A 13,493-nucleotide genomic window follows, 5' to 3' on the forward strand; every position below is an offset into this window, starting at 1 on the left:
CCGACTGATATAATTAACTGCCTGCCATTTTTTCATCTTGCTGATGGGCTGGTAACTTGACTTCCACTTGATCCCTTTCTGAGCTGTGGGATTGCTCCCGGAAGAGATACTGAAAGGAGCCACTGTGCACGATTGAGAAGGTGGATATAAGCTGCTTTCTCTCTCTCTCTCTCTCTCTCTCTCTCTCTCTCTCTCTCTCTCTCCCTCTCTCTGCACCTTTGGCTTTGAGCGCCACGGAAGTCATCAGCTATCTGCGCTCCTTTGTGTTTCAGGTAGAAATGAGCCCTCTGGAAAACGCCATCGAGGTGTTGGAGAACAAGAATCAGCAGCTGAAGACACTGATCAGCCAGTGTCAGACGCGGCAGATGCAGAACATCAACCCCCTGACCATGTGCCTCAATGGGGTCATCGATGCCGCGGTGAATGGGGGTGTCTCCAGGTACCAGGAGGTGAGCGCTGAGGACGGCGGGGCAAGAACTCCCTGGTGGAGATGTCTGGCCTTTGTAAATCTGTTTGTGCAAATATGGGCCCACGATCAGCAACCAGGTGGCTCCAGCCAGTCTAAATGCAGTCCTTTGTAAACCAGAACACACGTATACCCAGACGTTTGTGTGGCCCACGCATTCGGTCTTGGTGATGAGGTCCTTGGAGTACGTGTAATTGTGTTGGGAAAAATAAGTGTAGCAAGGAATCAGAAGTGATTAGCAAATGTCGGCCAAAATAATTTGCCTGATCAAAGAGGTCTCTGGGGAGAGTCTTTGTTTGTGACCCCTCAGTGGGCTTTTCATCTGTTTCTTATCATAAGCTGGAAGGCCCTCTTGGCCACACTGAATCTTAAGACACCTTATATTAGAATTATAATGAGTATAGTTTATTGACTTGGGTCTGCTTTTTATTTTACCAGAGATGCTTAGTGTCCAAGCTCTGACTCTCTGAATGTTGCCTGTGGCCAGCTGCCCACAGTTAGCCATCACTCCGTGTGTCCCCAAACAAGTTTCATAATCGTGCCATTTCTCTACATATGCCAAGCCTTAGGAAAAAAGTTAACTGTGCCTTTCACTCCCATGGTAGCTCTTCCAGGGCAGTCTGACTCTCCCTTCTCTTCCTAGGCATTCTTTGTCAAAGACTATATTTTAAGTCATCCTGAAGATGGGGAGAAGATCTCACGGTTAAGGGAGCTGATGCTTGAGCAGGTAGGCCAGCAGAGGCAGTCACTCTAGCTTGCTTGGCTCTATGCATCCTCACCAAACACCGCCCTACAAGCATTTGCATGAACAGCTCAACTGAGGTGGCAGTCGAGTTGACAGATTCTCCTGTACTGTATCCCAGCTGGCTAAGTTCTGCTCTTTATTCCCACTTGGATCCAAGAACAAACTTAACACGTTGTCCCTATAAGTACCATTCCATGTGGTCTCTTTGAATGCCCCTTCCTAAGTCATCCTGCAGACTTATTGCTAACTTGTCACTCAAAATTTCATGCTCAGATAAATTCAGGCCATCTCAAGATCTTGAATAAGTACATGAATGAATGTGATTGTTACGTAAGCACCATAGTAAGGAGTAAGAAATCAGTAGGTTTTGCTCTGCCGCAGTGTTCTGACTTGCAGATAAAGCCTAGAGGCCGTATTGTGTGGACAAACTAGGTATACTCATCACTTTCCACTTCAGAGCCACAGAGTTTATTTTTATTTGGTGCCATCAAGATCTGAGGGCACGAGTAAGTGTTCTGTCGCTGGCTCTGCCCCTGTTGATAGCTGCCTTAAAAGGGTTTGCAAACCCCAGAGTTGGGAAGCATATTTGGCAATCTGGGTTAAACAGGAAGTAATTGTGTCCCCATGGCAAGTAGAGTATGAATGTCAGAATGGGACAGACATCACTTCCGACCTGATAATATGAAGTTATAAATAAAGCATGTTTTTAAACTAAGAGACAATGGGGTTGTGGCGGCTTGTAGTTCATTTATGTTTATAGATACTATCCATGAAAAAAATCACACAGCAGGAGAGACGAGTTTGTGGATCAGGGCAAAGACTAGTTCAGGGGGAAAGGACTTTGACCTACAAAAGAAGAAAACTAGAGTGAGATGAGTTCCCAGCATGACTAGCTGGGATACAGACACAGGATCGCACAAAGATGTTAGCCGTGGTTGGCGTCATAAAAAGGCTTTGAGCATCACTGAGCATCTCCTTTCACTCGTTATATTACAAGGAGTAAACACGAATAGTATTTTAACAGAAAACCAAAGCACAACTGCTACAACGTTCCTGCATGGGTTCTGTTGCTGTTACTGTTGTTATTTTATTTTGGTTTTTTTTTTTTCTCCCCTAGAAATTTTTGAAAATCTCGTGGGGTTGGGAGGCTGATGCTGGAGAGAGGGTGCCATCATGAGAAAGACTTATTTGACTCTCCAAACAGAAACAACTTCTGCCCCATTCTCTGCACACCCTAGGAAGGGGCTGAGGGGGGCCAGGGACACAGAGCTGCTAGAGAGGGTTATTAAAGATACGAGATGCACAGGAAAGGAGCTTGGGGAAAGTGAAGTAGGAAAGTCAAGTCTGGGGAGTCAGGCAGACCCAAATTCAAATCCCCGTTTGTTGCTCACTGCGTGTGGGGCTTCTCTGGCCCTGCCCCTCTCCTGCAGAGCTACCATTGTTCCCAGTCGCCAATGTATAAGGTCAGCAGTAATGTGCGGTGCCCAGCAAGCTGCGGAGTAGTCGCTGATGTGAGCTTTTCCTTGTGTTGTTGTTATCAAGGCACAGATTCTGGAATTCGGGCTGGCCGTGCACGAGAAGTTTGTACCTCAAGACATGAGACCCCTTCACAAAAAACTGGTGGACCAGTTCTTCGTGATGAAATCGAGCTTCGGGATACAGGTGTGTGCTGAAGGTGGGGCCGTCCGACCGCTGCCAGTGCTTTTTCTGTCTATGATGAAGGATCCAATAGTGACATCTTTTGGTTCTTCCGCCACACTGCAGCATTTGCAGGGGAGCTTCTAGTACCGTTGGCTCCTGCTCTACTGTATTTACCCTTTTTGAAAGCAAAACAACAACAGCAAAATGTCGATGTCTGAAGACTCAGCAGTGCTGGCATTTGCAACTTTCCCCTGTGCAAAGACTTCATGGTGTCTTCATGAAGCACCTCATAGATCAGTTGCTCTAATCAAATGTGTGCTCTACCTCCTCTTCAGGAGTTCCCGGCGTGTATCCAGGCCAGTCCTGTCCATTTTCCTAACGGGAGCCCTCGTGTGTGTAGAAACTCAGCCCCGGCTTCCATGAGTCCAGATGGCACCAGGGTAATTCCGAGACGCAGGTATGTCATATTCTGAATTACCTTACAATTTGCCAGTCCCGCAAGACGATCCAGAATGGTTCTCTCGTTCTTTATGGCACAATTTGTCAGAGTCTCTATTTCTTAATGAAATAATTAAGCCACGAGGCAGCTGCAGACATCTGCCACTGCTAAAACAGCAACAGCATGAGAAATAAACAAACTCAAAACATTCAATTATATTGAGGCAAACAGGAGACAACAAAATGGGACGTGTCTTTCTCCCTTTGGTTTCATGCCATGCTGGCATGTGATAAAATGCAGTTCCAAGACTGAGTTAACGACCACTTTCCCCCAAAACAGCCCGTTAAGTTACCCAGCTGTCAACCGGTACTCCTCGTCCTCGCTGTCCTCACAGGCCTCTGCCGAAGTAAGCAACATCACAGGCCAGTCGGAGAGCTCCGATGAAGTCTTCAACATGCAGGTACCCTCTTAGCTTCTCGTCTGCATTGTCGGTTCCCTGTCTGTCTGCGTCACAAGAGTGTCTGTCCTCTCTGCTGGGCTCGCCAACAGACCCTCAATGAGAACTTGACCTCAGGACCAAGCTTTTAGAAGCTCTCACTACTGCTTTGTTGACTTCTGGAATCCACAGAGATGTTTCTCTCTGAAATGCCCATCGCCTTAAGAAAGTGCAAGCGAGCAATAGGAAAGCCCAGGCCAGCTGCCCAGGCCTAGCTTTCAGATTGACCTTGGCAGCCGTCTGCCTCCCGGGTCCTGGATTCCGGGTCCTCCTGGAGCACGTTCGCACACACTAGCTGCCTCTTAGTGCTCCCAAGTGGCTCTCTCTCTGCGTTCCCTTGAGGCATGAGGCCCATTATAAACTCCGTACACTTGTATCAGAAAAATTTCTATAACTAAAACAGTGGAAGAAAAATACAGTTTTTTAAAGGTATTTTAGAGCTCATGGGAGTCGTAAAACATTGTATCCTAGGACAGTAAAATAGAGCTTAGTTTCCAATCACTGCCTTTGGAACTGGCCACGTGAGATTCCCGTTGTATGCTTTGGACAGTTTTGAAGAGAAGGAGAAGGCAGATTGTGTGCCTTCTAGAGACGCTCCTCTGGGCCAGCAAGGTGGCTTCACGGCTAACGCACTTGCCACCAAGCATGACGGCCCACCTAGGAAAGGAGAGGACTGACTTCTCTAGGTCCTCTGAAGGTTCTCCGACCTGCAAGTGCACACCACAGCACATCCATGCGCAGGCGTGCACAGCCTGTCAACAACTGTGAAGCAAGGAGCGTGTTCTGTCTGTGTGCGCAGGGCTAGAAGTGTTTCTCTTTATACTGCAGGCAGGCAGGGTGCAGAGTCAGAGGACAGGGCTGAAGTTAACCCGTGTGTGTTCCTGGAATCACAGCAGCCGCAGAGTCTCGGGGCCTGATTATTGCAGGCAAGCTTGATTGTCGCTCCGAGCTAATGAGACTTTGCTATGTTTCCAAATGGCCTTTAGGGTTTTGTTTTTCGTTTTGCTAATTTGGAAAAATAAAATAAAATAAATGTTGGTGTTTTGAACGGAAGCTCCCCGCCTTGCGTGACAGTAGCTCCCTGTCTTTCCAGCCCAGCCCATCTACCTCAAGCCTCAGTTCCACTCACTCTGCTTCACCCAATGTGACGAGTTCTGCTCCGTCCAGTGCCAGAGGTTAGTGCAGGGTCGGGACTGTGGTGACCAGAGCCCCCTCCGGGACCCGGGCACGGTGGCTTCCCGTGTGCACGCTGCAGGCAGCTACTCCGCGAGCCTCTGAGCAGGACCCACGCGGCGGCCTCGCTGATAACATCTCTGCTTCTCTTCCCAGCTTCTCCTTTGTTGTCTGACAAACACAAACATTCCAGAGAAAACTCTTGCCTGTCCCCAAGAGATAGACCATGCAGTGCCATTTATCCAACACCCGTGGAGCCTTCCCAGGTACTCCCGTGGGTGAATCAGAAGCTAGAAAATGGGAGCGTGGGGGATTGCTTATGAATCTCTGCAGAAGCGCCCAGTAGCTGCCAAAAGCAACCAGTGTCAAGGCCAGCTGGGAGAAGAGTCAGCCCACTGATGGGAGCAGTGGTTCTCAGCCCTCCTAACACTGCGACCCTCTCATAGACATCCTCCTGTTGGGGTGGCCCCAACCATAAAATTATTTCACTGCCGCTTCATGACTGTAACGTTGCTGATGTTATGAATCGTAATGCAAAGATCTGATGTGCAGCATAGCTGACGTGACCCTCAACAGACCCGGGGACCACAGTTTGAGCAGGGGTGCTGATGCTTCTCCCGGTAGGGTTGCGACCCTTGGTATGCGGACCAGTCCTCTAGAGGGATGTCCGGGTCAAGAGAATATCTGGGTCCTCCAGACCTCAGCCTGGTTTGTTGCTGCCCCAGCAACATTCCAAGGGGAGCTCATGAATGAACCATCTGTGTGTGTGTTTGCATGTGTATGGAGCAGAGGTCTGGGGAGGGAGGAGCCTCCTAAGTTAGCAGAAGCCTCTGTTTCCCAGTAGCTGTTGAGTATAGCTACGCTTGATTCGTTTCCTTGAGAGAGCAGGAGCAAGCCCTTTGCCTTTGCCATTCTTCTCCTATGAATTACCAGGAAAGGGGCCCTATCCTGGAGCTGGCCCTAAACCCCTGGTAGGAGCTAGGGAATGTGGCCTGTCACTCAAGCCTCACTTTAGAATGAGTCCTCTTAAGCTGGGTGAGCTCAGGGCCACAGGCTCAGTCCAGGAGTGACTTGTGTACATTGAAGGGTGGGTACAAAGTTGAAGACTCATGTTGTATTCCTGAGTTTTACAGTTTACTTGGGACTAATTTTAAGAGCAGAGAAAACTATTTCTGCTCCAGCTAATTTCTCTGTTTTTCTACACCATCCTGGCAGAAGTCTGTAGCTGCATCTGGAATTGGATGAGAGCGAGTGGGATTTGGCTTGATTGGTTTATCTTTGCTGATTGTGTGATCTTCCCGAAAGGCCCAGGAACCCTCCTCTGCGCAGCACTGATGTCTTGCAGAAATGATTTCTGAGTGCGTTTGGCTGAACCAGCTAACCAATTTTATTTCCCGTTGTCACTGGCATTGCGAGGGGACTTCATAGTTTGTTTCATCTACTCTAAGAGAACACATGCCAGCTTGGGAAACTCTGAGGGGTTCCTTGATTATCCCCAAGTTATCTGCCTTGGGTAAAATTTGAAGCCATGTATATGTCACCAAAATTGCAATAATGTATAATGCTGTAGGTGTCTACTTACTCTTTTCATGAATTAGATAGAGCCATGAAAAATCAGTGTTTCTGTAGGTTAAAAATGATAGAATATTCAGCAGCTCATTTTTGCCTACGATAGGATATAGACAATACTTTTGTCTATAAAGTAGTTTTTAACTAATATTTCTCCTCTAATTCTTATTCATATGTCATAGTATCAGTCTAGAGCTATACACTTGTAAAGAGCACCATACCTAACTAAGAAACACTATTCACTTTCCCTATGTTTATTATGAGTAATTATTTACCATTTATATTTAATATGAAGCACAATTTTCTTTACTATGCTTCTTTCAGAAAACTTAAGGCTCTTGTTCCCCCTTTCTCCTTAAATATAGTTTAATTATCTGTTCCTGGCTTCATTATACCATATAGAAGATATTTTGAGCAAAAATTTTCATAAGGAGATAACCATACCATTCTCTAAAAGGCATCAGCCCTCACAGCCCGTCATAACCATGGACTCCTCTCCCTTCCCAGAGGGTGCTGTTTAATCACATTGGAGACGGGGCCTTGCCTCGCAGCGATCCCAACCTCTCTGCACCCGAGAAAGGTGGGTATTACCCAGCCCCTCGTCGGTCCTGTCAGGGTTTGTCATGTCCTCATTCCCTCCAGTCCTCCGTGTGCCATGTGGCAGGTAGGGCTCTTAATGATCAGGACAAGTGTGGTCTTTAGGGCATTGGTGAAAGACATTTTTTCATGATCCATTCTCTATAAACTGCTAAGTGCAGAGTCTGAGCAAGTGAGGAACTCTTTTGTGTAATGGCTCCTGTTGCTGAGCCCCGGCAAAGCCTGCTCCTCCTGAAGCAAAGCTGCCGATTGGGCCACTAGTTCACTCGATGAAAGAAGCTCTCCTCAGCTTGATTTCCTAGTCCCCATCCATGGTCCCCTCACAGAGCTCATTCAGCCAGCTCGTCTGCTGTTTGTGGTGACTCAGAGAGGCCGTTGTGCAGTTAGATACGGTGCAAGCGTTTCAGGCTAGTACATAGTGGAGCGTGCCCCTCCTTAGGGTCATGCACACATGAGTAAGAACCAAATGCATGCATGCTGGTGAGAAGCCAGGTAGCAGCACACAGAAGAGCAAGAGCAGATTAAATGCCACTTCCTCAGCCGTGGGTGTGGGGACTTGCAGTAACTCACCCATCTGCCTGTCAGGGTCAGGCCTCAAGAATAGCAGTCTCACAGGCCAGTGAATCAAGGCTCACTAATGAAATGCCCCAGCAAAGCTCACTTTAATTGCCGCCATTAGGAACCAGGCTGTATTACCATTTTGGTACACTGATACATTAACATTAAAACTTCCCAACGGGAGACGAAAATTAGTGAGGACCTAGCCAAAATTATCTTAAAGCATGGAATTAGCGTTAATGTTGTAATTCAAGCATTGATCTTCACAGGGAGAAACTAGGAATGTGGGCTTATTTTTGCCCACTTTACTAAAGAAAGCCACAGAGCAAATATAAAAGAGATAGAGGAAAAAATACGTCTAAAAATAACCCTACACCGTGAAATTGAAGCCGTAATTTTGAGGAATAGAATGCGGCAGTCCTCACCGTGGCCATCGGGCGGCAGCATGTGCACAGGACGCCGGCGGGGAGACTGGTTTACCGTTGGAAGCTTCACCGCAGTGTGTGTTCGCGACCTCGTGTGTCCTGCCCCGCTTCCGAGCAGGGCTCTCCACGTTCCTACATCTTGATGCGGGGAACAGAATAAGAATAATGGTGTCAGCAGGAAAGGTTTCTCCGGCCTTGGTGTCACCCCTCCATTTGGGAAGAGTTCTTTCCCGACAGCACTGGTCAGCGAGGGGGCCTGGGCCCCTCAGCCCTGTCCTTGGTACTTCTGCATCACAGGGGAACCATGCACATGCCCTTTGCTTCCATTAGATGCCACTTGTCCAGAAATTTCTACAAATAGACTGATGACTATATTTTCCATCTGTTTCTCGGCATCTAAACACATTTGTAATTCTCAGCAGGTTGCCACTGGCTGGCATAGAGATCCGTAGTCCTGTTTGACAGCTTGAGGGAAGTACAGAGACATGCTGTTACCTAATTAAATGTCAGCTCTGTTAGGTGACCAATTAGAGAGAGGGTTAGTGTTCGGGATGTTTCCAGCTTGTTTGGGGATTAAGGTGAAATCCAGTTGACTTCTTTTATCATTCCGGATAATTCTGACTTTCTCCTAATTTTCACAAGCGTTTGAAAGGCAAAGCTGGATCTTGTGTTTTTAGCTGTGTTATTCCCTTCCAGCTGTGAATCCCACCCCTAGCAGCTGGAGCCTGGACAGTGGGAAGGAAGCCAAGAACATGTCGGACAGTGGGAAACTTATCTCTCCCCCTGTCCCTCCAAGGCCCACACAGACTGGTGGGTATTTGAAACGTTTGAACAATCACTTTCATAAAATAAGTATACTAAGTATTTCAGCTCCTCCTGAATTCCTCAGAGAAAGGTAGGCATCTGGTTCCCGAGGTAAAAATCTTGCTGGCAACACGATTCACTTCCGGTGCTCTTCTGCTTCCCCTACACCTTTGCCACACTGTCAGACAACAGTCCCTTCCTAGTACACTCCCCAGGGAGGCTCTGGCCATGCCATCTTCTTCCTCTGCGGGCTGCTTGCACTTCCTCTTTGCCTCGCCTGCTCTGGCCTCTGCTAACTCACCTGCTCTCTGTAATCTTCAACAATGACTCCAGTGTTTCATCTGACCCAAATTAAGAACCTACTCACGGTGACTTGTCCTGAGTTATCTGCTGGGCCGAGGGCTCTGTGTCCAGGGGCGGGATGGCTGACATAGCGGCCTGAACCTCTTGTAACTATGGCTCATGAAGCACATCCTAAAGAACAACCTCAGGTCTTATGAGTGAGAAGATTAGATTCCTGAAAGGAGGCTGGAACCAGAATTTCACCGAAACTGTTTGTGCGGTTCCTCTGCCCGTTAGCATCTGGGTGCTGAAAACGGTTGGGCAACTTCCAGCCTAGCCCTGGGTCTCAGAGAGGCACAGACAGAGGTGGGAGTGACTCTGGGACTTTCCACTGGGGTTTTCCTTCTGAACACACCATGTGCTTGGTGACCTGCGTGTGGGGCAGTTTTTAGACACCTCCTGCTTTAACCGACAGCCTTTTCCAGTAGCCACATCGTGTCAGCACTTACCTATGTCTCCTGGAGCGTCACCGTTACGGCTGACCTGGGACCCACAGAGAATGTGGTGCTGTTTCCTTCACAGCTTTCCCGAGAGTGCACATCCCTGCTTCCCTTGCTATATTGTAGCTTCTCATCCTTTGGGTAGTTTCTTCAGGGCGCATGAGATGTTTGAGCAGAACGAGGGATAACTTTAATTTTATTGGTCACCTGCATTAGTCTATCAGCCTGGCTGTGGGAATGAGGACTTTTCAGCCAAATCATTTGTTTCATTGCTGATACACATTCATGCAGGCAGCCTCTACTTTAAAGGCCTGGCTGTGGTCTGTGTGCGGAAACTTGAGAGGTATTTTTAAGGGACAATAAGGTGGATAGTCCTTACTAAGGAATAAATATTGTTGATACTAGGTGGGCTCCTGGGACCATTCCAGCTTGACAAAAAAGGATGCTGATGATCCTATGTTAGGCATGTAGAAAGTCCTTCCCAGACAAAAGCACTAGTAATAAGGGTCATCCTGTTGCCTGAGTCTGAGTCAAGTACAACAGGAGGCCGTGACCTCTGCCACAGTGGTGGCAGATGTCGAGCCGTATTGGGACTGCTTTCTCTGCACACACCTGGTTTTCTTCCTAGTCAGCACTCACCCTGCTATTAGGAGCTGGCATGTCTTCTGGTATGCAAGGCTGAGGCCGCCCCACCCTAGGTGTGGTAGTGAGTCCCTTAGGGCTCAGCACAGCCAGGTGACCCTTCTCCTCCCAAGTGGACTGGTGGGGCCGCTATCCCTTCTGTGCTGATCGCTTTCATGGTCTGTCCTGATGTCATCACCTGTGGTCAGTGTTGTGGGGCTGTGAAACAGTCTGTCTCCCTTCCTCGCAGTCTCCCTGTGGGTTTTTCTGAGTTACGAACCAGTGTGCTGGCTGGAAGAGTGGCAGGTAATCACAGAGGAACAAAACTCACAGAATCACTCTGTGTGGAACTGGGAAGTGTGGCTTGCCCCACCCTGTTGACTGTGTCACAGGCTGCTTTCATGCTGGGCAGTCACACCGCAGAGAGCAAGGTCTGATCCTTAGCACACAGAGAGCGACACTGCCACACATGCCGGGCCCCTGCGGTCAGGCCTGAAAGCCCAGGAGAAGGAGACATATCTCTCACTTGCCATGACAGTGGCCGCCCACCCAGGGGACTGAGGGCATACCTAAGCCCAGACATTAGAGAAGAAGCAGGAAGCTACTCCCCTTCTGCACTGCCCTGGGCAAGCTTCCTGTCGGCTGGGAATGTTGGGAGATGGGCTGAAAGGGAAGGCTTCCTCACATGTCTATGGACTTGTTCTAGGCTGCCTGTGTGGCCTTGATCTTCCCATCAGTGCTCAGGCCAATGGCCGAAGCTGTCTCCCAGCCCAGGGGAATGGAGGGAGGATGTTGGAGCCAAGCATGGTGGCACAAATATGTACCTCAGCACACAGGAGACTGGAGTTCATTGTTACCCACAGATACAGATGGAGTACAGGGCTAGCTTTGACTAGGAAGCCTTGTCAGTAAAAGACACACAGACAGATCAAAAAGGAAAGAAAGGCCTGGAGATTGGAGCAGTTTGGGGTCATGCCATTCTCGTGAAAGCATCATGTGTGCCCCAGTAACTGTTCACTAACTGGCCCGTGCCCTGCTGGCAGCATCCTCTATGAGGAAGAGTCTGTTTAGTTAGGCATCATGTAGTTTGTCCTCTTCCCTTGCTGAGGAGATCCTGTGTCCTGTTTCATCTGCAGCTCTCCGATTTTCTAATTAACATGTTCTCTCTCCATCTGCAGCTTCTCCAGCCAGACACACAACATCAGTATCTCCGTCACCTGCTGGGCGCTCTCCATTGAAGGTACAAGCCTGTCCTTAAACTGGGTCCAGAGATTGGCCCTGCTTCTTTTCCCTTAAAATTTCATCCCAAGTACATCAAATGTGCTTCTGTTCTCACAGCCAAAGACAAAGAACATAGCAAGAAGTTGGGGGTGGGCATAGCCAGGCATGGTGGTGCATGCATGTGACCCCAGCACTCAGGGAGGCAGATATCTGTGAGTTCTAGGCCAGGACAGCCAGGGCTACACAGAGAAACCCTGTCTCAAAAAGGGGGGGGGGAAGGAAGGAAGGAAGGAAGGAAGGAAGAAAGAAAGAAAGAAAGAAAGAAAGAAAGAAAGAAAGAAAGAAAGAGAAAAGTGGGAATGAACAAGAAAACAGCCCTGCTTTTGCTTTTGGAGAGCTTTATCCAAGAATGCAGCCCTCATTGTGGCTTGTTACTGTTGTTTTCAATTATTTATTTAGTAGTAGTAGTAACAGTAGTAGATTAATTCTCCCAATAATGGGAATGAGAACTTAACAAATTATACTCAGCAATCTACTGACCAAAACATACAGTCCCAGTGTAACTCTAGGACATTTGAACTTAGCCTTTTGATGAGAAGCACATTAAACACATGTATGTACACTTAGACTGAAAAACACCAGTAACCAAGGTGTACCAAATGTTCTTCTGGAAGCTTTTGGGAGTTATCACCAACCTCACCCATTTACAAAAAGCAAAACTCAACTTTCTTTCTCAATACTTTGTACCAAAGATGTCTCGCCTTACAAACTCATACTTGGTCATAGAATACATGATGGTGGAAATGGGAAAAACAAAACAAAACATTATGGAGAACAAACTAGAAGCTTTAAAGTTCTGGTGCTTGAAATGTCATGTAAATACAGGCTATTTCACATTGCTAAACATACAAATCCCTCATGAAGATAAACAGTAATATTTAGCCTCTATCCAAAGTCAGTCGGACTGGCTACAAGTCTTGTGAGCATGCTGGAGAAGGCTGGTGTTAGATTCACAGCCCCAGAAGCAGATGAGAGTTTGGAGTGTGTGCTGTAAGGACGGATGGCTTTGCACCAGGCTGACTCGGGTTTCCACACCCTGTGTCCTTTGTGTTGATAAAACAGTGCGAGCTGAGATGAAAAGACAAATTAGTTTCCAAAAACACTCCAGGACAGGCTGTGACCACCCCATCTGTGCTGCTCAGTATAGTTGCTGATGGAAACAGAAACAACACCAAAATAGGAAAGTAAAACAAACAACAAACAAAAACTCAAAAAGTGTGCCTTTATTTTCATTGCCAAAATTCCTGATGTGATATTTCACCAGGAAGTGCAAATCATTTTCTTGCTTTGCTGTCACTCTGCGGCACAGCTGTTATCATAACGTCCACGTGATGGTGTTTGCTTTGGGAGTCGTTGCTTGCCCTCACCCTGCCGTGAGGAAGGAAAGCAGCCTTGCCCTTCCACATCTCTGTGCTGTAACCCCTCAAAAGCCCCCCAACTCCCCCACACACTGTGACAGAATTCTCTTCTGGGCTATGCAATTCCATTTTGCAGAGTAGGAATACGGCAATAAGTAACGGAGAGGATAAATTCTTAAAGAATACAGAAAGCCCTGCTGGAAAATGCTCAGGTAGCTATGGACTAGCTCCAGTGAGCAAGCTGCTCTGTACTGGCCTAAAGGGGACCTACATGTGTTCATACTGGCCCAGAGGCGTGTAAACATGTCTTTATAAACATGTAAGTGTGTCTTTATAAACATGTAAATTTGTTTTTATAAACAGGGCTTGAAGAATGAGAGAAGGAGAGAGAGAGAGAGAACACATTTTACACTTGGTGCTGTAACTCCCAGCCTACTGTAGAGGGCACACTACTCCCAAGCTTAAAGCTTTCCTATAATTGGAATGCATTTCAGTATCTTCCCTGATAGAATTTGGGGTGTACTCATCCCGGCCCCAT

General features: G+C 47.6%; 1 protein-coding gene across 4 annotated transcripts in view; it reads left to right on the forward strand.

Moving 5' to 3' along the window:
- Positions 1 to 13,493, forward strand: part of Dock4 (dedicator of cytokinesis 4) — a 385,661-nt gene that overhangs the window by 367,842 nt on the left and 4,326 nt on the right. For 3 of the 4 annotated variants that reach the window (XM_060367419.1, XM_060367422.1, XM_060367434.1), the window contains 10 exons: positions 273 to 449; positions 1,110 to 1,193; positions 2,754 to 2,873; positions 3,188 to 3,309; positions 3,631 to 3,751; positions 4,881 to 4,962; positions 5,117 to 5,226; positions 7,037 to 7,109; positions 8,806 to 8,919; positions 11,495 to 11,556. In XM_060367419.1, the coding sequence (XP_060223402.1) occupies positions 273 to 449; positions 1,110 to 1,193; positions 2,754 to 2,873; positions 3,188 to 3,309; positions 3,631 to 3,751; positions 4,881 to 4,962; positions 5,117 to 5,226; positions 7,037 to 7,109; positions 8,806 to 8,919; positions 11,495 to 11,556 (1,065 nt within the window). The remainder of the gene's footprint in view (positions 1 to 272; positions 450 to 1,109; positions 1,194 to 2,753; positions 2,874 to 3,187; positions 3,310 to 3,630; positions 3,752 to 4,880; positions 4,963 to 5,116; positions 5,227 to 7,036; positions 7,110 to 8,805; positions 8,920 to 11,494; positions 11,557 to 13,493) is intronic. The other variant, XM_060367426.1, reaches the window with a different exon arrangement.

Source organism: Meriones unguiculatus, chromosome 1 (assembly GCF_030254825.1).
Source record: "Meriones unguiculatus strain TT.TT164.6M chromosome 1, Bangor_MerUng_6.1, whole genome shotgun sequence".
NCBI lineage: Eukaryota > Metazoa > Chordata > Mammalia > Rodentia > Muridae > Meriones > Meriones unguiculatus.